This window comes from Oryzias melastigma, linkage group LG3 (genome assembly GCF_002922805.2).
Source record: "Oryzias melastigma strain HK-1 linkage group LG3, ASM292280v2, whole genome shotgun sequence".
Classification (NCBI taxonomy): Eukaryota; Metazoa; Chordata; class Actinopteri; order Beloniformes; family Adrianichthyidae; genus Oryzias; species Oryzias melastigma.
Window position 1 is genome coordinate 5,162,121 of NC_050514.1, and position 26,749 is coordinate 5,188,869.

The following is a 26,749-nucleotide window of genomic DNA, read 5'->3' on the forward strand; positions in this document are numbered from 1 at the left end:
AGAGGATGTTCTAAATGATTCTCGATAGCCTAAAATATAAATAAATCCTCCCCAAAAATGTCAGTAGACAATGCAAGACCATTGAAATTAAACGGAGGAATAAACCAAAAGCCATCTGTTTATTGGCATACACCTCCGAGGCGCAGGCATGTGTGCAGCCTCTGCAAAACCAGCATTTCAGACTTCGCACACGAGAAGGGGTTAAGCTTCTACAACATACACGTGAACCACAGGTATGTGTGAGACTGGCAGAAACACAGCCCATAAAATCCACACTCAGCCTCAGCATAGCACGAAAGGAATGTTCTCTGAGCGCTTCACTTAAGGCCTTTATCCAGGGGAGGCTATCCTCCCTCCCCCTTCTCCTTCAAAGCATGTGTGCAAAAACAGGAAAATGTTAAAGGAACCAGAATCAGGGCACAATAGAGGCTGATGCTACTGGAGTTGGTCAAATTATTTGGTGAAGCTGTTGGCCAAGCAACTAGAAATTGGAAGCGCTTGAATCTGCCTCTCTGACCATCGTTGTTTGGGGCCAAAAGAGGTGCGTGACATGGGTCTGGCCCTAAGACACTGCCCCGCCAGGCTGGGAATGTAGCGGCACTGTGGGGGGAACGAGAGAGGGACAAAGAAGAGAAAGAAGGGGTCCAATGATTCAGGGTTGATTGGGCAGGAGAGCTTCATAATTAAGTCCCCTGTCACTCCACAACAAAAAGCACCCCACAGGCTGGTGCAGCTAATAAAACCACTGCCCTTTAGAAGTCAAGACCACTTCTGACATCTCCTTTTGAAGGGGAATAAGAGTGTGCAACTTGGTGCCGAGCAAAAAAAAAAAAAAAAGAAAGTCTTGGTATCTTCCAGCTGAATGAACTGTTGCCTCGTGCTGAAGATGTTCCGGGGAGAGGAGCCAAAGATGTCTTGAATTAAGCAGCTTCCACACCTGCTTGATTAAATGATCTTGGTAAGTTTTCATTTGGACTTGCTAAACTTGACTACAATATGAGATGCCATATGGCAGACAGACTGCGGGACATATTTTCGGATCCTGCTCAGACGGTGTGCTCTGTGAGTGAAAGAGTGCTCTTGGAGTGAATTTGTTCAGCAGGTGTCCAGAAAGCTTAAATGACACGCTTATGCACTCACAACTAATTTAGACACCTCCAGGTGTAAGAAGTGCAGAAGGAGAAAAGGAATTTCTCAACAGCTATCAATTACACACGAGTATACATGAAGTCACACTTTAGCTGAGAAACATAAAAAGCAATATCCAGGTTCTATTACTACTATTCGTCATTTAATACGGGAGACATAGTGATTGTACGGTTCAAGAAAGGCTAATATCTCATTGGACTGTGACAGCTCGAGGCGAGTTAAGCTACATGCACACCGGGTACGTGTGGTGCATTCAAACGTGTTGGTTCAATACTAACACACAGTTGGAAGAATCTTGGTGCGAAAATGTCTAAGTGGTTAAAATTCGCAAATCTTGCTCCAGACTTTTCCTTTCACGGCTCTATTCCGATACATGTAGGATTTGATGTGGCAAAATTCCAGCTGGGCACAAACTGCATTATACATTTTTCCTTCATGATCAAGTTTTAACTGGTCGGCAACTTTGGTTATTTGACAGACACTACCCTTACACCACTACCAAATCCAGATTACCTGATAGATCAAAGTTCAACTTCCATTGACGTTCAATATAGAGCCCAAAAATGGACTAACAAAGTTTCACCAGAGCTTTGTACACAGAATCATGAAACGCACGTTTACGTACATTGCATAGACTATTCATTGAAAGCAATCGCTCGATCCCGGTGTAAACACAGCAACATGTGAACAATTATCTCTATACATTAAACCACAGCAGCATCGCACTGACATCACAATGGATTTAGAATAGATTAGGGATTATATAGCATGGGGTTCATAAACAATTATTGCATGAAAGTTGATCACCAAGGATTCTAGCCTATATGTGTAAGAACAGTCCCATTTTTGTTCCACTGACCACCAGTACCTCACAAATGCTGAAAACTGAAGGCTGTTTTCTGTGAAGAACCTAACTTACATGACAAATTAATCCTCAATGAAACATGTGTAAAGGAAATATGTCAATTTCAAAATAAAAAAAAATGCGCTTGGAGGAGGTGGTTTTTGACGCATATTGATATTTAAATATTTTGCTAAGCTGCAATGGAAAAACTTTTTTCAAATTAAATGACTCATGTGACCAACAACTGGATACCATGCTTAGCTGAGGAACTACACAGCAGGCCCCACGCCACAAGAGGTTGCATAACATCCCACAGCTTATAAAAAGTTGAGTGTATCATGCAGAATTATTGGATCCACAGCTCCTTTGTAAAATCACCACCATTTCCCAAAATCTCTTCATCCGTAGTCGCTCCCACGTAGCTTGCCGCTCCACGGCCTGAATACAACGCCGACATCTCCTTTGATAGATGATGATGAGCGTGGCAGAAATTTGAATGTATCTGCTGTAAACCACAGCATTGTTCACATCCGTCGCCGTGTTTTTGAATGACCTATCACGTGAGTTTTTTTTTTTAATTCCCATAATTATGATTTAATGGAAACAGTGTAATTGCAAAATTGTTTTTTTTTTTTACATTTCTAGAATTTTGATTCAGACTAATCGCATAAACGGTCGAAGAGTTCCTGTATGTCAAAGAGCGTGTGTTATCTTGGTGTCGCCGACAAAATCCCAGGTGTTAAAAGTTTAAAAAAAAAGTTTAAATTTGACTTCAAACAAGTTAATATTTAAACCATAAAATATCATGAATTTTTAGTTTATAGCCACACTTTTGCAGTGTATTTCTTTGAATTTGACAATGACCAAACTGGAGACAGCCTTGTATTCAGTAGAGTAATGGCTACAGAGCCGCTCATCAATAACCCATATAACTGCTGCTGTCTGCAACACTATTTAAGCAAGTGTGGCTGGGGGGGAGTAAAAATTTAACATGTATGCAATTATGTCAAACACCCAATCCCAACATGATTGGGGGGGAGTGTAAATGAACAGACAGGTTTAACTGTACTCATTTATGTTCTTCTCTCCGTGTTCTTGATGGGATATCTCATTAACTGTGGGTAGCAGCTGGCTTGCTATCCCACCCCATTACTGCCCCGCCATGCCAAAAACCGATCTAACCACTGGCCCTCCCACCCATCCCCCACCCACCTCCCCTATGTCTTGTATGACATCTGTGTCTCGGGGTCCTGTGATGGAACGCTGCTCGCCTGCTTTGGCTTCGCAGGTGCTCCCCTGTTGGCGGCGTGGAAGCCACAGCTGAGTGACCTGTCGCAGGCGGAGCCCGTCGAGCTTCAGCTGACCGTGTTTAAGGCTGCTTTCCTTCAGCACCACCCCCATCGTCATCATCACAACAAACAGACCAAGGTCACGGCTGTATTTTAAGGGATCTCCAGAGGCTGTTTAGTCAAGTATAGCCCTGGTGGACGGCGTCTGGAGCCAAAGCAAGGATTCAACGTTAAAAAAATATGCAACTCTAATACAAACAAGCTTGGAATCTTAATGGGATGTATGATTCTCCCCTGCATTGATGGTATCGAACGTTCTGTAGCTTTTCAGTGCACACATCAGCTACAGTTATGGCGGGAAGTAGAAGCTGCATGTTTTTACATCATGTGCATTTACAAAAAGGCTGGTTACAAATGACTTTTTCCATCAACATACTATCTCAACAATCACGTGGCCCACAACTTTTTTCAGGCTACAAACCCTGGTCTGTACAAGGTTGAAGTGGATGCCCAATTTTTTTCCCTTAACTTTTGAGAGTATTTTTGTCTTCTGCAAAATATCTGCAGCTGGTTTAACCTTGATTTGTACATTAGATTTCATGTAGGAACCATTAAAATGTGATTTAGATTTTCCCATAACTGTCAAACAGAAGTAAAAAAAAAAAAAAAAATCAGACGCCAACTTCAGCCTCATCCAATTTCATCCAATCATCATTTTAAGGAACAACAGATAAATACAGGAAGAAAAAAAGTCCCTAAAACTCCTGTTTTCTAAATATAATCATAAATCCAACCGTCTGGTGAGTTGGAGGACCACAATGTAAACCATGAATATGGTCTTCACAACCAGAGAAGCATTATGGGAGATGTATTTTTTACCAGGTCAATCCACAATTTGCTAAATCCTTTTCCTGTTGACACTCCGTACACAATAGGAATCATGAAGGCAAACTAGTGGAAATCATGTAAACTCTTACGCAGCTTTTTTAAGTAAAGTTTCCACAAAACATGATCCCTTCAGCTTCATGAACCACCTGACACATTTCAACCTTGAGGTTTGTCAGCTAGAACTACAATCACAAGTTTCCCCAAAGAAATAGAGTCAGAGTTTGGCATTTTATTTTGAAATTTTGATGGATTATCTGTGGGATCCTACCAGGGCTAGTTGGAGGTGTATCTTTACCAAAACAGCAGCTATGGAACATCTACTGATCACCGACTGAGTCCAGTACACTGCTATTTCTGTGCTACAACCCGGTGTGATGTCAAAAATGTCTAATTTGATATTACATCAACACATTGTACTTTATTACACTTCCATAAAAGAGACCTTCCTGGACCATACATTTCCATACGTAAAGTTAAAAGTGACTCAAAGTCAAAAGTGCCTGAAATAACTCCTGCATTCTGCCTGACCAATCAGCTTCTAGTCACCACTCTTGTAAGAAGCCCCATATGACTCACTTCAAGCTTGAAATTTGAATATTTCTATTTGGTCACATAGAACTGCGTTTCACCATCTACCAATTTAACTTCAAAGTATTATAAAGTTCAGCATCTCCTCAAACGACGACTTAAATTGGGAGGGAAAAAAAGCCCTCATCATCTCGCACGTACACGCCGCTGAGGATCTCTTTAATGCGAAGAGCCGAGAAACAAAGGAGATTGCTATTTCCATGACATCACGGGGGTGTATTAATGCTCCACTTTCACCATTTCAGCTCCGTCTCCTGACCTCTTTTAGCACCAGATGAGCTAAGAGTGGAGGAGGACGTGGCTCCAATAACACCGTGTAAAGTCCGTGCAAAAGGGGAGCACAAAGGAGCTTCTATCTGACGCCAAACTGTTCAAAGAGCCGTTTCAGCTTGAACTCCGCTGCAGAAACATTGATTAATACCAGGAGACGGTTTTTTCCAGAGGTCATTGCGACAGCAGGTGAAATCAAAACACAGAGGAAGGCCAGCTCCAGTTGGATGTATACATAATTAAAATGGACCATTTCATTGTCCTAACTCTAAAGCTCGGCTGATGTTTAAACTTAAAGATCCTCCTGCTGAAAGTCTGCCATGGAAAAGTACAGAGTGGAACACAGAAAATGTTCTTTTTTCCACTTTTGTTGACTTTTGAACACACGGCACTGACTTTCTATGGGGTTTCCAAAGCAGACAAACCAGTTTCCACCTCAGTGAAAAAACAAGAAAGTAATAGAGAAAAGGCAGCACATTCATGATAATCTGCTGCAGGTTTTTGGTGAAACTTATGAAGAAAGTTATTTTTTTGAGCAGGTCATTAGTACTCAACATTACTTGAGAAAAAAGTCAAAAACTTCTCACCAGGACGATTTTAGGAACGTTTTTTTTTTTTACAAGACAAACCGCAGAAGTTTACAACTCCCAGCTGTGAGGAAATCTGTAATTTTCTCCTAAATAAAGCCTTTTCACAGTCAAAAAAAGAGCCTTGCCCTCTTTTTGTCCCAGATGCTGAATCACAGTCACCACAATGGTCCAAACAGCTTGACAGTGTATAAGCAGGTTGACTCTGGTTTTTTATTTCTTTTTTTTGTGCTCAAGAGTTGGATCAAACAAACAAACAAAAAACCCTCTCTGAACTTTCTTGATAAAACAGCCCTTTAACCTCAGATGGTTGGCAAACGCCTTTGCAAACACCCACCCAAAGACACACATCCAGCCCTGTGTGAAGCTGCCAACAGCCGCAGCCGGTTACTAGACGGTGGCAGCCAGTTCGACAGAGCAGCGATCACAGTCCTCTCTCTGTGACCGCCCGCCACCCCACCCTTTCAGCAAATTAAGGATTGCTTTGACTGAATGAAGACCATGTGTGCAGGAGAATGACACCTAAAGACTTAGGCTGTGTCTGAATTCCCTCCCTAAACCCTTTAGTGCGGAACTATGTGGTGCCTTGGATTTTGAGGTAATTCTCACACCGTATTCATTCCTTTTTTTATTTTAAACAGCAGATGAATAAAAGCCTAGTAAATATGAACATGTTACAAAGACTATTTATGAATCCACTTTGTTCTGATGATAAAATGTTTATAAAAAATAAATAAATGTATTTAACAAGAAAATTGCATTATGGCCTTTGTTTGTTTTTTTGCAGAGAATTCTTGGAAATTTCTAGGGTCCTGGATTTTGGAATTGTAGATTCAGATAGCTCTACAAAATACCGCCACTACAATATAGTGTACTAGGTGTGTATTGGCAGGCGTCTGGCAATACGATATATATCCGGATACATGTTTCACGGTACGATACGTATCGCGATATACCTCAAGCATTTGTTAAAAAAGGCTTTGTGTGCTGTGCTGCCAACTAGTGGTCGGGGTTTAGGTGGCAAACAACAGTAAGACACTGAAGGACGCTAATAAATTATTATTTAAATATCGTCTTTTCAACATTTTAATTCGATATAAGTATCACCAAGCAAAATATTGCGATATTTTACCAAATCGACTTTTCCCTACACCCCCAGTGAGTGGTGAAAGAGTTCAGACCCAACTTTAGGGTTGTAGATAAAATGTAAAACACCCTATATAGTGCACTTAGTTATTAGTGAGGGAATCCAGAAACACAACCCTAAAGTACTATTTCCCACCCAAAAATAATGAAAAAAAAAGATAATATTTAAAAAGTTTAAATCTGGGTGAAGGAGGCATCAGAAGGCCATCTGATCTGTTCGAAACATGAAAAATGATATAATAATATGTCTGTTATACATAATATATAGTGATTAATGAAAACCATTATATCAGTGTGATTTTTATCTTTTGCACCTTTCCCAGAAAAGCCCAGCTGAGAATACATTCAGGTTAATTCATCAAACCTTGGACGTCCTCCAAAAAGACAGCGGAGAATAAATTCATGTCTATGGACTGCAGGGTGTTGGACCCCCAACAGCTATGGTGCAAGCAAATGAAGGTTATTAATCCATCTTTCAAGAGGGGCATTAGTCTCTCCTAATTTACAACCTCAGTTGCCAATGGGAATGAAAGCTAAGTTCACTGAAGAACAACCGACTGTGGTGCAAAGACTCTGACGCAGTTCCATGTGGAGACAATCTACTACCTGTAAAGTCAGTTTGAGTAACTAAGTACTAGCACAGACTATCCGTCCATTTGATTGCAGGGTTGCTGGAGCCTTTCCAGGGACCCCGGACAGTGAACCAGGCTACCGCAGGGCCACACAAAGACAAACAACCAAACACACTCACATTCACAGCTGAGGGACAATTTAGAGTCACCAATTAACCTTTTAAGCATGTTTTCAAACTGAGAAAGACGGAGTACTAAACCCACACGAGAGGAGAACAAGCAGAAATAACCCAGCTGGTCTTCTCAGTGTGAGGCAAAAGTGCTAACCACTACATCACAGAGAAGCCCATTAAATATTATGTCTATGTTTAATAGTTTGAATAATTTCTCTTTAATAATGAAAAAAGTTTTGGGCCAACCGCAGCCAATAATTATTCATATACTGTATTTTTTGGACTATAAGTTGCAAATGTATATTCTGGAGCTCATAAGGGCAAATCAGAGAACTGTCTGTACCTATACGGTTTGTGGACAGACCTGTAGTACCTTGAGAGAGAGCTGGACTCTCTCTTAAGGTACGTTCACACCGGGCACGCAGTAAAGAACCCACTAAACATGGGTTCTTGAACACGCCTTTAGTCTATGCTGTTCACACTAGACAAGCAGGAAGGGGCTTTTTCTTTTTCTCCTGTTTACTAGCGCATGTGCCCCACCTACAGCTGGAAGAAGCTTGGTGTGAAATGGTGTAAATCTCCTAAATCTCGCTTCAGGCTTTTTCTTTCACAGCTCTATTCCGATTTATGAAAGGCTTGGTGTCACAGAATTCCAGCTGGACACAAACTGCAGTTATTAATTTCTGCTCCATGATACATTTTCAAACAGATCCTGTTTCATAGTCTGTTCAAAACTCTACTCGGTACAGTAACTTATCTTTATTCAAGAAATGGAATGCCCTTTTTCGAATCAAGCGCACAAAATTTGATTTAAATTGTGGCGTTCTGTTCCTGCAAAGCCGTTAAACCAGCTTTGAGTTTGACCCTGTGGGAGCCTTACGAGCTGTTAATGCATATAGAACGCCTCATTTATGTTTAACAGAGTTCATCAGGTTGGAATTATTTGACAAGCAGAACATCCAGTATATCATAATCCTGTAAAACTGCCTTTACCGACCCAGAGAGGCACGGCAGGAGTCCTGCAGAAAAATCCAGAAGTTTGAGGAACATTTTCTATAAAAGCAGAAAGTCTGGCCTCCCTGCTGAGCTGCTATAAAGACCCTTTTGGGAGCGCCACCAAACCCAGGTTTTGCTTGAGAGCAAAGCCAAGCAAAATATTTCTCTGCATTACACTACTTAAACTCAACATCAATATACAACTGCAATTATGAAAGACAAGCGGTCCATCACAAAAATTTGCAGACTATAATTTTCCTGTAGAAGGCCGGACAAGGCCTCTCTGTCCTGAAGAGCACGGCCAACTGTGACTGCAGCGCAGCAAAATATAAATAATGCAGAGAATAGGCCCTTTCATACAGAGATTATACAATACAGAAGACACACTAATTAGTGCTGGTTTTATTTTGGGTGTCTGTAGCGTCTGTGAGCTGCCACATCAGGTGACTGTACTCTGAAACACTGTTAGCCTGTGGATTTTCCAAAATGAGGATAATCTGTCTGCTGGAGTCCCCATAGTAGCCCAACCTCTGTGACTTTACTCAGTGATACAACAGTGTGTGTTCAGTGTCCCTGTGCAATGATTGTGTCATCTTCAGAGCCAACAATAAACAGCTACTAAAATCTAGCTCCATGTTTTTTAAACTTTTGGTTTAAAAAAAATGCATGCACAGTGCTCTTATTTTGAAATACGCTCTTTAGCATTTTAAAACATCTTTGAATTAAGTCTGAAGGAGTATTCAGTTAGTATACTTTCAACACTATAGTGTACTTGCTATTTGGTAATGGTATAGAAGGTTTTTTTGGTTGTTGTTTGCTTAAACGCTGAATCAATTTTTTTATTTCAGTTTATTTTGAATCTAAAAACCAATGTTGTTTGATTATAAAAACTGTCACAAAACTATGGATTTCAAATTAAAAGAAGGGAATCTTTCAACAAATTCTTGCATTAAAAATAATGAGATGTTCAAGAATTGAAAATGCTTTTTTTTTTTTTATTAAGGACATCCATTTGATTTTTTTGCATCTATACGTTTAAGGGAGGTCTTCTAAAGGGCTTTGTGGACACAAAAGTCAATATTTATTTGTCCTATTGTTTCTTATTTTAATGTCAAGTCATTGTTTGACAAACACTAAATTCAAATGAATTCATCAAGATGCCTCTAAACTGGAGGATGGATTTGAAAATAACAATCATTCAATATAAAATCAACCTTTACTACATATAATCATTACTTAAATCTATAAATTGATTGTCCTTAAAAGCAAAAGTGCAAGAATTCATAATTTTATCAATGAAATTCATCCTTTGTTCAGTTTAAACCGCTAATGATGTGAGAGCTGCTGTGCAGACTCGGCTATTTACTGATCATTTATTTATGGCGTTCATTCACTTATGAGCTTCTAATGACCTCCATCCACTGAGGGACGGATAAAACGCACAGTTGGCCAAGTATGTGATTCACTAATGAAGCCAACAGCCAACAGGGTTTGGTGTTCATCTCAGCTGCCAAACAATCTTGCATGGATTGAAACCTTTTTCTGACTAAACACACACATACAGTACACTAGACACTAGTAGCACCACCTGTTGATGACATAGTTAGTCCTTAGATCGCATCAAGTATCGAAAAAAACAATCTGAGCAGTTTCAAATGACCTGTAAGAGCTCATCGATTTAAAAATGTCAACACATTCACTTTTCTTTTTTGCAATTGCTGCTTTAAAAATAGCTTTGCTGCTGATATATAAAGTAAACACATTACATTCGGTCAGTTTGGATGACTAGTTACACAAGTTTATGTCTAAATGAGTTTACAAGACACTACTACACACTAGTATGAGTCAGATTAAATGGTAAATATGAAATCTAACCATGATTTTATCAATCAGAACAAACAAACAAAGCTTTGCTGTTAGATTTTGATAGAGGTGAGTATGGGCAAGAGTCTGGCAATACCATGCGTATCCCGATATGTGTCTCACAATACACATAGCGATTTATGCCAACACTATACTAGAAAAAATTTTATTGTCAATTATTTCCAGAAAACAAAAGTAAGACAATGAACTAAACTAAATATCTAACTAAACTAACTAAATATCGTTTTGTCAGCATTTTAAATCGATACAAGTATCACCAAACGAAATATCGCGATACATCGTCAAATTGATTTCTCCCTACACTCCTACCTTTTATTATGAATATGAACAATTCAAATCACCTTTTGGAAATTTTTATTTCTAATTGTAACCAAACAGCATTTTCTTAATTAAAAATTAAGAACTAAATCATTTTTCTTCAAAATAAATTGTGATTAAAACTTGGTATTCTGGAGGTGATAAACCAGTATGTGTGTCTCCTGTAAGTCTGTGGCGAGCACTGATGTGGAAACTGTGACGTGTTTAGGTCTCCAGTATGACACGGGAACTCCAGCTTAACTTCATCAAACCAAACCAGGCTGAAGTTTTCGTGTGCCACAGCTCCAGACAGTATCTGCCTCCTATGACTTCGACATTAGAAACCGGTACTAAATTATTACCTGAACCCACAATGTTCACATTGTTTCAGCAATCCTATCAGATCTTTGACTTCTTCCTACAGGTACACAAAAAGCCAGACTCGTGCAAAGCCTCCACTGATCTATCAGAGGAGATCTGAGGTCACTACATTAGCTGCAAGTAAAGACACAGCGCTCTCTGTCTGACGTTGTGCAAAGGCATTCAAGGCTTCCAACGACAGCAGACAGTTAAATAACAGTTAAGTAACCAAAACAGACACGTTTTGAACTGAGAACTTCAGCTGAAGGAAAGGGTTGAAATCTTTTATATACCTTAATTTTACGCTTTTTTGCATTTTGCTTCCAATTATTTGGAGCAAAACTGATCAGAGAAGAGATAATAAAGTATCTGTTTATGGACCACATGGATAAAATCTTAATCACTCCAGTTAGTCCTCTGCTCTCCCAGACATTATTCAGCTCCGGTATCACATAATCACAGCAGAACAGGAAATGAGGTTAATAAATACGGCTTTCTTTCCCTTGTGTTTTTCAATCAAATATACAGGAAAAACGGCATTGATGTGAACACGCTGCAGCTACTTCTACTTCAAACACAGCTGCTGTTGATCTCATGCGTAACATCGTAAAGGGACGCTATAGACGCCTTTATGGCTTCTGAAGACTTTTTTTTCAAAGTCCGAGCAAGTCTCGCTTTGACTCCTCCTTTCCTGTCGACATTTGACACTGACATTGAAAAGTGCACTTCTGATATCTTTTTCAGCACAGCAGGAGCCTCTCTGGAGCACAGAGGTGCTACGCTTTTAAAAGGAGCAGCTCCTGGACCAATCAGAGCGCAGAACGGACGTGCTTTCATAGATGACGATGATGATCTGGAAAAACTTGAACATCCCTTGACACGTTCTCAAATGTATTCATTTGGAGCCCAAGCTTTCCACTGAGAAGCAGATTAGTCTGAAAGGAAAAATCTGTCTTTCCGAACAGTCAGAGCAAAATGTCCCCGCTGTACAATGACATTTCTATTTCCATCCAATTCACAAGCAAACCTTTCAAAATGTCAGTTTACTGTAAAAAGTGCAACAAGATTTTTGGGGTTTTTTTATCCATTAAAGGCCTGATTTTTCAAAAAGTGACTTCCAAAAATGGTTTCTGTAAAACGTAAAGCTCAAACATTTGATTTATTGACTGTTTCAAATTCATATTTTTTTAAGAAAAAGTGCAAAATTTACTTTAAATCTCAGTATTCCAATTCCATCAATACAACTTTATTCCATTCAACTGAAGACAGAATATTGATTTTTTTTTAAATTTCCACTAAAAAAACTCAGTTTGGCAAGAGGTATAGAGTTTTAAGTTACATGGTTTTCAAAACTAGACAGCAATGGACGACGCCCTCACACCGCACTCTGGGTATAACGTGGGTACCGGTGATGCATAAGTGCCCTACAAACTACACTATGCTGTTCAAGTGAAAAATGCTGTTAGAAATTAGAAAATTAGACACACGTGCCTCGTTTCCACTGAGAGATCCAGATGGACCGGACCGGTACTTTGAGCATTTCCATTATAAAATGGAATTATTAAGCAGAACCAACTCTTACCATTTTTGGTTCCCTGCTGACAGTAGGTTCACAGAAAAATTGAATGGACCAGTTAGGGCGTAGCTACTGTCGTCACATGACGAAATCCACTGATCGGCGAAAAGGCAGTATGACAACAGAAAGTATCCGACAAGGATGTATTCTTCTTCACCTGCCACAATCCTCTTGCAAATAGTATTACATTCTTTAGAAGCAGGGCTGCCACGATTAGTCGACTAATCGACTATTAAAATAGTTGACGACTAGTTTAATCGTCAATTAGTGGGTACTTTATATTATATAGAGTCAGAGTGTAGTAAAGTTGAAAGTTATATTGGTACTCTGCTAGCTTTTTGGACTATTTTGGCATTTATTAAGGCTTTTAGGCTATTTTGGAGTTTGACTAATATCTCATCTACATGCTAGCTATTTTGGCTAATTTAGGATTTTTCATCTTTTTAGGCCAATTTGGAGTTTAGGTAATATTTCTGCTACATGCTAGCTATTTTGGCTAGTTTAGGCTTTTTGTTTTTTAGGCTATTTTGGTGTTCAGCTAATATTTCTGCTACATGCTAGCTATTTTGGCTAACTTAGGCTCTTTTCCACTTTTTTAAGCTAATTTAGCATTTAACCAATATTTTTGCTGCTTTTTAGCTTCAGCAATCAGCTATCAACTTCAGCGGCCAAATTCAGTTTACAGAATTCACACTAGCATTATCGCAGGTATTGCTATATATCTAATTTGTAGTTAGTTTAAAGCTAATGATGGTTAAGATGTTTACATCCACTTTATGCATGACCCGATTTGTCGACTAATTGGAAAAAATGATCAGTGATTAGTCAACTATTAAAATAAGTGTTTGTGGCAGCCCTAATACAAAGTACAGAACCTAAATATGAACAAAATAGCTGACCTCCATTGTTGTTGTCATTACCTTTCGCACAGCTACGTCCAACACTCAAAGGAAGCGCTCGCTTGAATTGCCCGAACCATTCTAAACCGTCCAGAAGACGACCAGACCGGTCCGGACTGCTCAGTGGAAATGAGGCACGCGTCTAATTTTCTCATTTCTAACAGCAATTATCACTTGAACAGCACCAACAGGCTCCTTGTGCAAGCCTGTGTCTCACCTACTCCCCCAGTACTTACGTCTTACTTAAGTGTTCGCCGCAACCTGACACCCGCAGCAAACCCGTGAAAAAAATGCATCAACATTTTTAGTCTACAGACACACTGAGTGGTCTACGATCTACATATTTTGTCCAGGCCTGTGTGCCTCGTACCTATTTTCTCCCCACAGACCTCCAACCACAGTTGTGGCTAAGGCATAAATTAGTGTCGGATCAGATCGTGATGGGTTACGCAAACAAACAAGGTTGCAAGTCATCAACAGGTGGTGTTACAAATCAGAGAGTTTCTTTCCACTCGAGATAGTTGGGCAGCTGACGTTGGTGAGATGAGCACCAAACCCTATTGGCTTTGGTTCATTAGTGAAACAGATGAATCACACACTTGGCCAACTGTGCGTTTTATCCATCCCTCAGTGGATGGAGGTCATTAGAAGCTCATAAGCGATTGAACGCCATAAATAAATGATCAGTAAATGCCATACTCCACACAGCACCGAGGCCTGCAGGAGGCTTTTATCCATTCGTCACTAGATGATGTCAACATGTGGATGAGATGCTGTTTTTTTAAGGTAAATATGGTGTCAAAATAATCATTATGTACTGGATTATAAACAGTTTGTACACAGATGACACTCTTTGAAAAGAGTCTAATGAAATAAAACCAACTGAATTCCTTCCTCCTCGAACTGGAATGCGAGACCACCAGCACTCTCCGAACAGCAAACAAGCCCAGAATTATGTTCTTAACAGCAGATTTGACAGGGAGGACCTCAAATGCACCAAAGAAAACACTTGTTTGGAAACTCTGCATTTCAGGTGGTCTTCCAGAGGGGAGGTAAACCCTTGAGAATGCTGGGTAGGAGCGTAGGATTGCCAAATGTTTGCACATTTCAGCAAGTTGTTTGCACTGTCCACAGGGAGACAATCAGCACACAATTCCTTTCCAGCAGGGTTACATAGATAAGATAGCGCCTAAATGAATTTTACACTCGTCTGCCTGTGAGTTGTTTACAAAAGTCTTACTTATTAAGGCATTTTAGAAGAAAAAAAAGAAAATCCTACAGGCTAGCACAAACTGATGGACTGAGCTTTTGCAGGTAATGCCACAGTTAATAGAGACTTTTGACCCCCTAAACCAAACAAAACAAATGGAAAGTCAAAAGTTTGGGCCACAGCTCAGAGATAAGTTGTGACTACAGCCAGGATCCAGTTTGGAATAAACAGATATTTGCAGAGGAAGGGGACCCCACAATTAGTAACGTGAGACTCTCTGCGTGTGGGTCCGGGTCCAGTTCTCTGGAATCAATCAAGACTCCCGAAGGAACTCGGCACCCCCCACTCTAATCTTGCAGTTTTATTACTTTCCAGAGAGTCAGCCTGTTTCTCCCTACCCCCATCCCTCTTTTGTATGGATCTCCAGCAAAGCCAAGGAGGGGCTTTTCTCTGGCTGGCTCGCTCATTCTTCCCTGCCTACTACTACTGCAGATCGCTTTTCATTCAGGAGAGTCTTTCATCAGGCTCCACACACAGGGTCGCCCCCCGCCAGGAAAATATCGCCTTTCTCCACCTTGACTTATTATTATTATCAGAATGATCAAACTGATAAAACAGAAAGTGTACTCTCAAATGAAGCTATATACGTCAAATCGGCTTAAATGCCAAAAAAATATGACTTTGTTGAGTTGTGTTCATGTCTGAGAAGCCACGCAAAGTCTGCTAAAAAATGATCTCTTATGTCAGAGAAAGCAAGGCATTACTGCAGCAGCCTCACTTATGTTGACACGGGTTTAGCCGGCCCCACTATGGGATGCAGGTAGACTATCAGGGAGGGGTAGGTCTAAGAGTTTGGGATGCCATATCCCTCTGAGCTCCAAAAATCAGCTCATCAATCCATACATCTATCTTCTCCTTTAAATCTATTTGATGTCTTATAAGTTTTATAAAGCATGCTCTTTCTGACACTACCCTCTGCATTTACCAGGCTTTGGACCGCCATAAGCTCTGCTGGTTATACCCTGTTGAGGCTACATATATTGTTTTTATTTTCCTTTTTGAAAATTACTTCTCTACCCCTCTAACTTCTCCCTATTGCTCCAATTGTGTGGGCATTTGAAGCTGTACCGGTGTCCGAAAGTTTTGCCAGAAGGACCCGTGGCGACTAGTGCTGGGTGATATGTGAAAAAATTGTTTATCACGATATAAATTATTTTACATTAAAATAATATGTATTATGATATGCCACAATAAAGTATATTTTCAGTTATTCTCTGAAAAAAAAATGACAAAAATGTCATTACTTATTTTTCTCTGATATTAGCTATAAAAGTAAACAAAAATGATAGAAATAATAGAAGAGAAATGGCTTCATTGCCCAGCACTAGTAGCAACTTAGGGCTGGCTATTCCTTCGCTAGGAGGGTGATCGATGTTGCGCTTGTGGCGCGAAGACGAGACGTGTTTTTCCACGTTGGTGTGCTTTGTAGCACAGAAGATTACATTGAAAGGTAAATAATGACTTTTAAAGGTTATAAAATCGATGTCGTTATGTATTTTCTAAGCGCTACGTGCTAACGTAGATGACCAGCGACAATTAAAGACATCAAAAAGTGGTAGTAACGTCCAAAGTAGACAGTACTCTTCCTTTCATCTCTCTATGGAAAGATACATTTAGGGATAGGGAGAAGCCAAAACAATTTAGATTAACTTTTGTCCATCCTTCAAATTTTGTTATATATATATATATATACTTAATTAATTGTGAATTTTCATGGCTCGTCACACTTTGGGGGGACATTTAGGTGGGCACTGCCCCCCTCTCGCCCGTGCCTATATCCGCCCATGCCTGAGCATGCAATGACGCCCAGGTAGCAACATGTCTGCAGGTCTGATGCCACTCTGCTATTCAACAGGGGTCACTGATGCCCCTGTGTGGGAGATTTTTTTGTTGTTGTTATTTTTATATTTTACTGTGATTTCAGACCACCCAGGCGGCCGCGCGCACGCACATATTTATGAATGAGCGCGATTGAGAGGGAGGGAAAAATGTGTTATCCAGCCTTTCACTTGTAATTACATATGATCCACAGGCATGCTGGGATCAGCCGCATGTCTGTGAAGGCTTTGAGAGACAAGCTGAGAAACCTATCAGCGGTTCAGCTCCCACAAGGCTGGATGGAGACAAAAGGGGGGGAGGAACGCGCGCACGGAGAGCGTGTTGCTCCCCAAGATTTCATTCAGGGCTGGTCTGGAGTGAGTTCTGGAAAAAAGGTTGGCACGGATCGGAAAGTTATTAAAACGGGTGGGTGAGATGCACAGATCAGACCCCCTCTTCCTCTTGACCCCCATACTTCCCAACTTCTGGGATAATGTTTGTAAGTTTGCGCCGTGGAGACCTACCTTTGTCGACATGCTTTGCGGCGGCGCAGTCCGTGCGGAGAAAGGTGAGACAGAGGAGACAGAGGAGCCACAGAGCTCCCCGCTCGGCCATCACTTTTCACAAACGAATCTTTGCAGCCTTCAAGAATCCAGGGGCAGACGCTAACATATAGATCCTTTTTCTTTTTTTAAACAATCCCCAGCCGCCTCCTGCCAATGCACAAAGGAGGGAAAAGTTCAAAGTACCCAAACGCGCAGAACCATCCGGAGCCCCGTACTCTGAAAACTGTCCGGATCCAACATGTAGCTGGAGGAGGAGAGTGGGAGCCGCACGTTTGGACAGTTATCTCAACTTGGTCGAAGGGGAGCTGGAAGGAAAACACGCTGAAATCAATCCATTGCCACGGAGGCGCAGCCTCTGGACGGCTTTACGCACGTTTACGCAGCCGCGCTCCGGACACGCAGCTGCGATTACGAGGCGCAAACCAGATCTGCGGAGGGGGAGAGGAGAGAGGGGAGGAAAAAAGAAGAAAAAAAAGAAAGGGATAAGATCCGAGCAGCAGGAGAAATCTCCGCCGAGACCAGATCACTGCTCACGGACGGGACGTAAGAGAGCGGCGTGTTGAAGGGCTGGATCTCCACCGGCTCCACGGAAAACAGGGCGCGGAGTCCCGCGGAAGTTTGGATCGTGGCTGTCTGCTGCTGCTGCGCTGAAGGCGAACGCTAAAATGTGGTGTGGGACTTCCGGGCGCAGCAGCAGGTTTCACTGAGCCTTCCAACGTCGAACCACACTGTTATGACCCGGTCACGCCCTCAGTTTGACAATCATTCTCAGACTCACCTTCCTAATTCAAATGTTTTGACCTTTTATCTAATCTGACTTAAAATAAACTACCTCAACAAGAAACATAAAGGTAGTAAAGGTAGTAAAACAGTCTTTATATTAAAGACTCACTTCAATAAAAATGTTAGTGTATTGTTCTCATGATAGAGGACATATTTAAGAAAAAATAAGATTAAAATTGTATTTTATGAACATTTCTTTATGAAAATCGTTGAGAATCAGGAGCAGACAAAAAAATGTTGACTATTGAAAAGTGACTACTCAAAATTTAATTTTGGCAGTCCCATGAAAAGATATAAATAAACATCTGCAGAAATGTAAGGGGTGTACTCACATTTGTGAGATAGTTGCTGGAGCCGGTTCAAATGGTTAGATAGCTCCAATACTGTTCTCCATCTCTGTTGAACCATGTTGGGTTGGGCGTGTGAGGAGCTGTAAGCTAGCAGGAGAGCATCTACACAGAGTTCTCAGTTATGGGCGATGGGAATGGGGGCCGGGGTTGCTCCACACCAACAGGCCACAATTCTGCTGGAAATTTCTAATGCAGAAACTTTGTCTTAGATTCAACAGTTTTTAATTTTGGCTAAAAACGACAATCACATTTAAAAGACCTCTGGAAACACTTTTACAAAAGATGATCAGGGGTGGAACTTTAAAACATCCTTTCAGATTTGATTGGCTGAACCGAAAAACTTAAAGATCTGTATCAGAATCCTATTCAATCATCTGATTTTTTAATTGCATTTTATAGTATAAACTAAGTACTCAAATGCTGAAAGTGCTGCCACACAAAGGCAGTTATTCTGAATATTTGTGTTCATATTCCATTAAAAAGTTCTTGTTATTAAATAAACTGATCCACGTATGGATTTTAGTTCTTTGTTCATTTTCCATTTCTATACATTTTACTGTAGATTTGTGCTTCAGAAATGAACGACTGGAGGGGTTAATATGAATGAACTCTGTACATGGAGGTTTATTGCCTCCCCAGCTTTAGAGTTTTTATGATCCTGCAGACGAGGGGAGGGGGGGGGGGGTCGGCTGAAAAGCTAAGAAAAAAGATAAAGTAACAGAAGTTTGTCAGTTAAATCAACTGAAAACTCTGTTGTCTGATCTCACAGTGAAGTAGTAGCTGCATATAGAAGAGGACAGGGGGAAGGAAGGTGCCTTAAAAAGTCTAAGAAAGGAACCAAACCGAACAAAGAGAAATGACAACCATCTGTATTCTATTCCTGCTTTGTCATGTGCGGGGTCATAGGGGTCAGCCTATCCCAGCTACTTCAAGGCAGAGGTGGGGTTCACGCAGACAGTCAACCTATGAAGCCTGTTTTGGGACTGTGGGAGGGAGTCAGAGTGTGGAGAAATGCATACATGCATGAGGAGAACATGCAAACTCCTCACAGAGGGGATCCAGCTGGGATTTGAACCGGGCTCTTTTTACTGGGAGCTGAAGGTGCTAACAACCACAACAGTATATTTATAGATTTTTTCTTTATTTAAGAAAAAAAAATTAAGATTTCCTGTTTTATCAGTTGCATGTTTGTACGTTTGAAACTAAAAGCAGAAATTTATGCTTGAAGTGAGGAAGAAAAACACTTTGTATTAAGGGTCCCTTTACTAGAAGTTCTCAGTTGTTGTCATGCATGTTTTCTGAAATTTAATTTCCGTATTTGACCCATCCCCTGGGGGAGTGGTGAGCTGCAGACCCAGCCGTGCTTGGGAACCATTTAAGTCCACAATTCAACCTGTTGGGGCAATGGTCCCATTTTTATTCTTTAGTACAACTAGTTCTAGATTTGAACTCACAACCTTCCAGTCTCAGGGAGGACACTCTACCACAAGGCCACTGAGCTGATCATTAATGTTAGTAATGTTTTAAAGTGGCTTTTAACTGTGTATTTATTAGTTAGTTAATGCTTAAATGTCCATTAACTAACATTATTTAAGGGACTTTCTTAATAAAATGTTATCAAAAAACCTTTTAGGGAAGTCAGGACTGTTTTGGAATTTGTGTTCAAATTATTTCTCCTCCCTGAGGGTTAAAAGCAGGGATAAGGAAGTCCACCCCAGGGAACATAATTCTGTAATTAAGAAATCACAAAACACTAAAAATCATAGAAAACAAGAAAAAAATCTAATATTTTCAATGTCTTAAAGCCTGTTCTGTGACATTAGTCTCATCAAATGTGTAGTTTGAAACCAGGAGGTGAGACTAAAAACTGTATCCAGGCTGTGCTTCATTCTAGATTTGGTGAGAAATTCAAAACTTCTTTTAAAGGTTAAGGATAAGCAAGTCATTTATCTTTCTTTTTAAGGATGGATTATTAATTGAAAGAATGACAGCTTGTTTGCAGCATAATTATGAAAGCTAAAAACAAGAGGTGCTGTATTCTCCTTCAACTTGTGACTTGGCTCAAGGGGGGGAGAGGAGGGAATAGCCTCCACTGGAAATAGAAGCACTCCAACACTGGCTGCACCTCATTGTCACAAAGCATTTCACTTCTAGTACACACACAGAACAGCTCCCCCCGCTGGTGTGACACATCCACAGCACGATCCTCCAACCTCTGGCGCGATAAAGCCCCTTTTGTGTGTCAGCAGCCGCTGCCTGAGAGCTGCCCCACTTTCAAATGTCAAACATTACATCAATCTTCAAGATAATAGTTTATTTTTTATTGATTGCTCAGTTTGCATCACACTGAAGGTTATTGTGTTCTCTGTTTATTCGCCACAATCCCAGATCTAAAAAGACTGGCGCCAGAAAAGAGCATTAATAAGAACAATAAAAACATTTTAACAGGAAGAGGTTCCATTAGAATGAAATAAGAGGGTAGGAATTGTAGAAACATTTCAAACGTTTAAAAAATGTGTAACATAGTGACATAAGTTGAATGTCTTTGCAAAAATACAGACACATTTACAAGGTTTATATCAGACAGTGAAGTTATGGATTTTTAACTGGAAGCAGCCATCAACCTCCTCCTGAAGAAAGTTTGACTGAACCTCAACCTTCGGGAAACCCTGAGCTTATGTCATCCACTTTTATTTATTGTATATTCAAACTGAACCCGAACTGAGGGGTAAATTTAGATCAGGCAGGTACGAAGATGGAATGTCTCTGGATGCTGCACTGATGTGTCAGTCAATCCAGGGCTCCATCTTTTCCTCACTCGTGAACACAGAGAAGATCTCCTCCAGTGGGAGACTGACTCCTTATCCGGCTGAACTTTGGAGTTCAGTTAGAGATGAGAAGCTGGAGAAGAAATGATTGAGCCAGAAGAACCACAGCAGGAAGAGGAAAACCACTCTTCAACCTTCTGCAGCTACAGGAAAGTTGTTGATTCCTCTTCTACTAGAAGTGATTAGAAGTTAAATTCAAATTCTAGATGTTTGTCAGATGCTTACATTAACCAGATTTGAACATTTAATTATTTATCATAGTGTAATTAACTACATGAAGACCACTAAATTAAAGAATTGATAGAAAATTCAATTTTTTTACTTAGATTTATATAATCGCTTTGATGAAATTCACAAGAAAAATTGCAATATTTTTATTATGAGATATAAAAAGTATCAATTATAATCTGTTGGGGGATATTAGTTAAGATCCAAAAACATGAATTTGAGTGTTCGGCGAGGAAAAAAAACCCACTGCTTAAATTTGATTCACTCATTTTTAACTTTGTGTAACTGTATTATAAAGAATTAGCTATCAACAAACTTTGCATTCTTTCTGTACAGAAAGTAGTTATTTAAAAAAATGAATAACAACAGAGGAGTTATTCTCACCATAAAGTTTTGAAAGGTAGAAAAACTTTTTCCCTCCAAAAGTGTTTCTGAGATTTCATGGAGCAGCCATTTTGAAAAGGCCCTTCTACTGCCCCTAGTGGAATGATGATGGACTACAGGACAGAAAACATAGACCAAGTGATATACAATGGGTTTGTAAAAAAGGTTTTAATCATGGTAACAGGTTAAGGGTCTCAGAAATGTGTATGAAATATGATACCGATGGATATATTACATTCAGATGAAAGACTGAAAAGCAATAAACAAAGCAGCTCACTAATTGCAGACACAACGTTAAAATAAATCAGGCAAATCTTCAAGTTGTTTTGCAGATTCAACCCTTCCAAAGACAAGGATTATTGAAAAACAATATTACATATAAAAGCCACCTGTTAAAACTGCTTTTTACCTGTCTTGTTCTTGGGTTTCCACAGTGTGTGCTTTTCCAAAAGAAAAAGTCCAAAATACGTTTATTTGACATATTTATTGTATTTGGGAAGTCATAAAAAAATCAACCAGTTGAGTCCTCTGAACAAAGCTCAAGAGGGGAAACAGTAAGGAGTTGAATCAGTTCAAACACACCAAATGCATCAGTCAGGCTCTAGTCTTTAAAATAGCATTCAGTCTTACTGTAGTTTATTACATCAACTCAAACCTGTACAATCTCAGGACGTTCCAACTAAAACACATCAGACTTTGTTTTTTTTACATAAAAAATAAATAAATACATAAATTTTTCGCAATCCTTTTTGGAGATGGAGAATTTCATTAGTCCTTTGAATGTTTACCAGACTCTTTCTCCCATGGCAATCTTAAAGCCCCAGAAAGTTATTTTTTGTGTATGCCTAAAAGAATTGAACTTATGTGAAAAGGATATAAACTTCAATGGAAAAAAAAATGATAACATATAATTTGTGCGGAAAAAGTTACCTTTTTTCCACACTATAAAGTGCGCCTAGAAGCCTTAATGTTTTTCTAAAACAACAGTGAACCTTACAATTCATACTGCCTTAAATATGTTCAAGATTTGACTGACAGACACTCATACTTTAAATCAAGCCATGGTAAAAAAAAAACAACTTACTACTAAAATATAAAATAATACATGAAAAAGTCCTGGTAAGTAAAACCTGGAAATGCAAACAATTTAAAATAAAAAAGGATACTCAATAGGTGTTAAATTGTTAACTGATAATCTTAAAGTGATTTTGAGAGCTACATGACACTCTGTCGAGATGTCTGATTTTTTACAAGTTCCAAACAAGTTTAGTTTCTATTGTGAACATGCTAGCATGGCTAACGTCATGTAGTGGTGTTGACTATAGCTTTTTTTGTTTTTTTACCTGTTACTAAATGTTAAGAGTTAGCATAGTCATGGCAATGTTTGTTGGGAGTTATGGGTATTGGTTTCGCTTAATGTGCCTCATATGTGACGTAAGTTCAAAAAGCAGACCATTCACTGACATGGGCTTTGCAGTGTAGAAAATACTGTAGATTTGAAATGAAAAAAACACTTCTCTTAATTAGCTTCAATCTAGAGTCACTGTAAATGCAGTTCTGACTGACCCATGGACTCATTGCTAATTATTCTGTCTCACTTGATGGGCCTTTTAGTTTGGTACGCCATATATATTACATAAATTTGAATTAACGGTGCAACTTACTGTATGGAAAATTCAGTTTTACAGTATTATGTTTGCAAGAGATGCATAACCTTTGTCAACAAAAACGCCATGTTTGGTCTGAGGGGAGCCACACCTGAACAAGTAAACAGAGAAAGACACAAAAAGATCCACAAAACACAGATGAGTCCCACTCTGACAGAAATAATAAAGAACAAAAATAAAATACAAAACCAAATACGACCACAGCTGTAACAAAAACAGAGAAATTAAGTTTCCTGGAATGTAATGCAACAGATCATGCTAAATTTGACTCAGTCTCCCTCCTTTTAAGCCAGTGTGCTTCAACACCTTTGCAGGAAAATATGTAATTATCTTGATTTCATTTTTTTCCTTTTTTGGGAAAAAGATTAAATGATCTTTCTTGTTTAGTGCATATATTTATATGCACAAAAGTTACAGATTTTTCTAACTTACAATGAAGAAAAAACATTATTTTTATAAACATTTCAAAAGAAAATACATAAAATTGACCTTGATTACACAAAGGATCATTACCAAGCTGTTGGTATAACGAATGTTCGAAGCTTTAACATTGTATTTCAAGATATAACTAGTCTTTTAAAATACAAAACATTCATTTTATTACATATGAGACATATAGAGAACATATTTTAAAACCTCCAAAAAAGGTAAAACAGATTCTCAGTTTTCATTTGATTATACTTATCAAACATGCAGTGATGGCAGTGAACCAAATTCTGACAAAGTTAATGCTTCTGCATGTGTTTGTATAAGCAGGAATCCAAAAACAAAAGCCAACATCTTATTTTTTATATCAATAGGACATCTGAAACCAGCTTATCTATTCACACTGCAAGAACCAGCATAACTTTTCCCATATGCTCCATTCCTATAATGAGGCAATATATTCCACAGCAGACCTGCCTATTAAACCCGGCTCATATCCACAGGCCAATTGCATTATGTACAGGCACACAGCTGGGCTCAAACTCGGCTGTAATTTCTGCTTTTACTGCCTGTTGCAGCATATTTCCTCCAGATTAAGGGAGAAGGTTGTCCCGATTCTGAATCACTTGCATTAAAAAAGATTTGCTCGTTATGCATAAAGCAATGTCAGAGATAAAAAGAGATGGAGATGGCCATATGTGCAGGAATCACACGTGATAATATGTCATCACACGGGAGGGTTAGCGGATTGAAAGATTGATGGGGTGATAGGAGAAGAAGCAATCTGACACCATCAGTCTGTCTGGCATTCCTGCGTTTGCCTCCATTCTAAATGTCATATCTTTTGGGCACAAATCTGCTCATTAATTAGACCACTCCTAAAATAACATCAACAAATCAGGCCTTCTGTGTGTTTAAGCAGATTATCAGTGTTGGTGCTGAGTTGAATGGATCCCAGCATGATCCTGATCTTATTTAAAGTCAGATTAAGAGGCACGAAGCGCGGCTCAGAGAAGGGTCAGATCAACAGCCTTCAGCGTGGCATTTAGAATATCCTTGGCACTATTTAAATTCTGGATAAAATGTCACCTCATCCACTCTGCGCGGCTAAGTAAGGATTTGTGCTTCTGGTGCTAAAAGGAACGGCTGGTTCATTGAACCGTTGCATGTTTTAGGACAAAGTTTAGTGGATGCAGATATCGTTAATTACGGATAAACATTTTAAATCCATCGTGGGTTTAAACAAATAAAACTGGTAAGATTCACACACATGTATTAAGACTGCACTTTACAACGGATCCAAGTTAGTAAAAGTTTATGAGGCAAAAGCTAACACGTGCTAAATTAGACTCATCTTCACAACCCAATTGAACTCATTCAGTCAATTACAGTGTAGTGTTTGGTTCAAAAAAGATGAACAAAGAACGAACCTAAAAGAAACATGATGATTCAAATTATGTCGATGAAGATTCTCATTGGTCCAGGTGATTGGCATCTTCTTGAAACATTTTGTCAATAATTCCATTAGTTTCATCAGTGTCCACCGCTGACATGAGTAGAGATAGACAAAACAAGACTGTCACCTCGGGTTCCACTGAAATGACGTCAGTACAGTCGCCATTTTACCACGCTACAGATGTTGCCTGAGTTCTCCATTTTGGGGACCAGACGCCGTTACCTAGCAGTGATTGGTCCAATATTCTGTTAATCAAACGTTTCAAACATTTGGGGTGGGGCCAGCGGGCTCATTGGGGCATCTGATTGGCTAGTTTATAACTTGAGTAACTTAAGAAAATATCTCAAGACAAAAAGAAAAACGGTTTAGCAAGAACACCAGAGCAAGAATGGTTATTCTGACAAATATAATGACTGAGTAAAGCTGTTTATTTCTCTATAGAAGTCTATAGGATTTTGGCAGGTACTTCCTATCTGGACCGCCAGGGGGGAAGGGATGATCAGTCCAGTTCTCTCTATGTAAATATGCTTTTAGTTTAGTTTTGGATAAAAAACAAAAACAATCTAAAGATTTCTCTCAATATTTCATGAAACAAAGTGCACCATGGTGGGGGTATCATGGGATTTCTTTCACATCTTTTCAACATTTTTTATGCAGGAAAGGCTGGTTGGGCGATACTGACCATTTGAGTATCGACCTGATACCGATCCGATATTGGTCAATAGGGCTGTGGATCGTTGCTCAGATGGCCAGCAGATCAGGGAGCAGATCACAAGTAAAAGCACTCGGATCAATACTCTTGATATTTTGAGTTGATCTGAATCCATCTCTAAGCGGTGGAGTTCAGTTACTGATTCAATCGAAGGACTAAAGATTTGGATTAAATGCAAACATAAACATTTCAATATCTTTGATTAAGATAAGAAAATATATTTAAAAACCAAATACCAAGCTCTTTGGATGGTAACAGGAATGTTAAAAAACCTAAAGAATTATTCACCAGTGAAGAACATTGAAAATGTCATCTAAAAGGCTCCGAGCAAAGTTCCCAAAATGAATTTTCTTCCTGTGAGGTAAAGCTATCACATATGTTTGTATAAAGAAACCCAAAGATGCAAGATTTCACGTCAAACAGAATCGAGCTTTATTGTGTTGAATGGCAACAATTCATCTTTTCCTGTCTTCTCTTTTGTTTCTGTGTTTTTCAAGCAGCCAAAAGAGAACGGCGTTTTCCATTTTGACCCTTTTTCTACCACTTTGTCTCTTCAGAGAAGAAGCATCACTTTTCTTTCTAAAGGTTAGGCTGCAACAATCACTTCTAGGTGTGCTTGTCACTTCTTTCTAATAAATTGTGAAGAAATTCAAATGAGAATCATTAAGCTCAATGGCTTTTTGTTACCTAAATCTGTTCACCCTCTAACAGTTCACAGCCACAGTCTCACATTGGAGCCATTT

At 39.4% G+C, this 26,749-nt stretch overlaps 1 protein-coding gene across 8 annotated transcripts in view; it reads right to left on the reverse strand.

The window, feature by feature from the left end:
• neo1a (neogenin 1a) overlaps nucleotides 1-17,945 on the reverse strand; it is a 230,446-nt gene extending 212,501 nt beyond the window's left edge. For 5 of the 8 annotated variants that reach the window (XM_024296398.2, XM_024296402.2, XM_024296395.2 and 2 more), the window contains exon 1: nucleotides 17,131-17,944. In XM_024296398.2, the coding sequence (XP_024152166.1) occupies nucleotides 17,131-17,221 (91 nt within the window). In that variant the 5' untranslated portion in view covers nucleotides 17,222-17,944. Of the gene's footprint in view, nucleotides 1-17,130 lie in introns of all 8 variants that reach the window. The other 3 variants (XM_024296401.2, XM_024296393.2, XM_024296399.2) reach the window with 1 other exon arrangement.
• Between the last annotated feature and the right edge of the window lie 8,804 nt (nucleotides 17,946-26,749).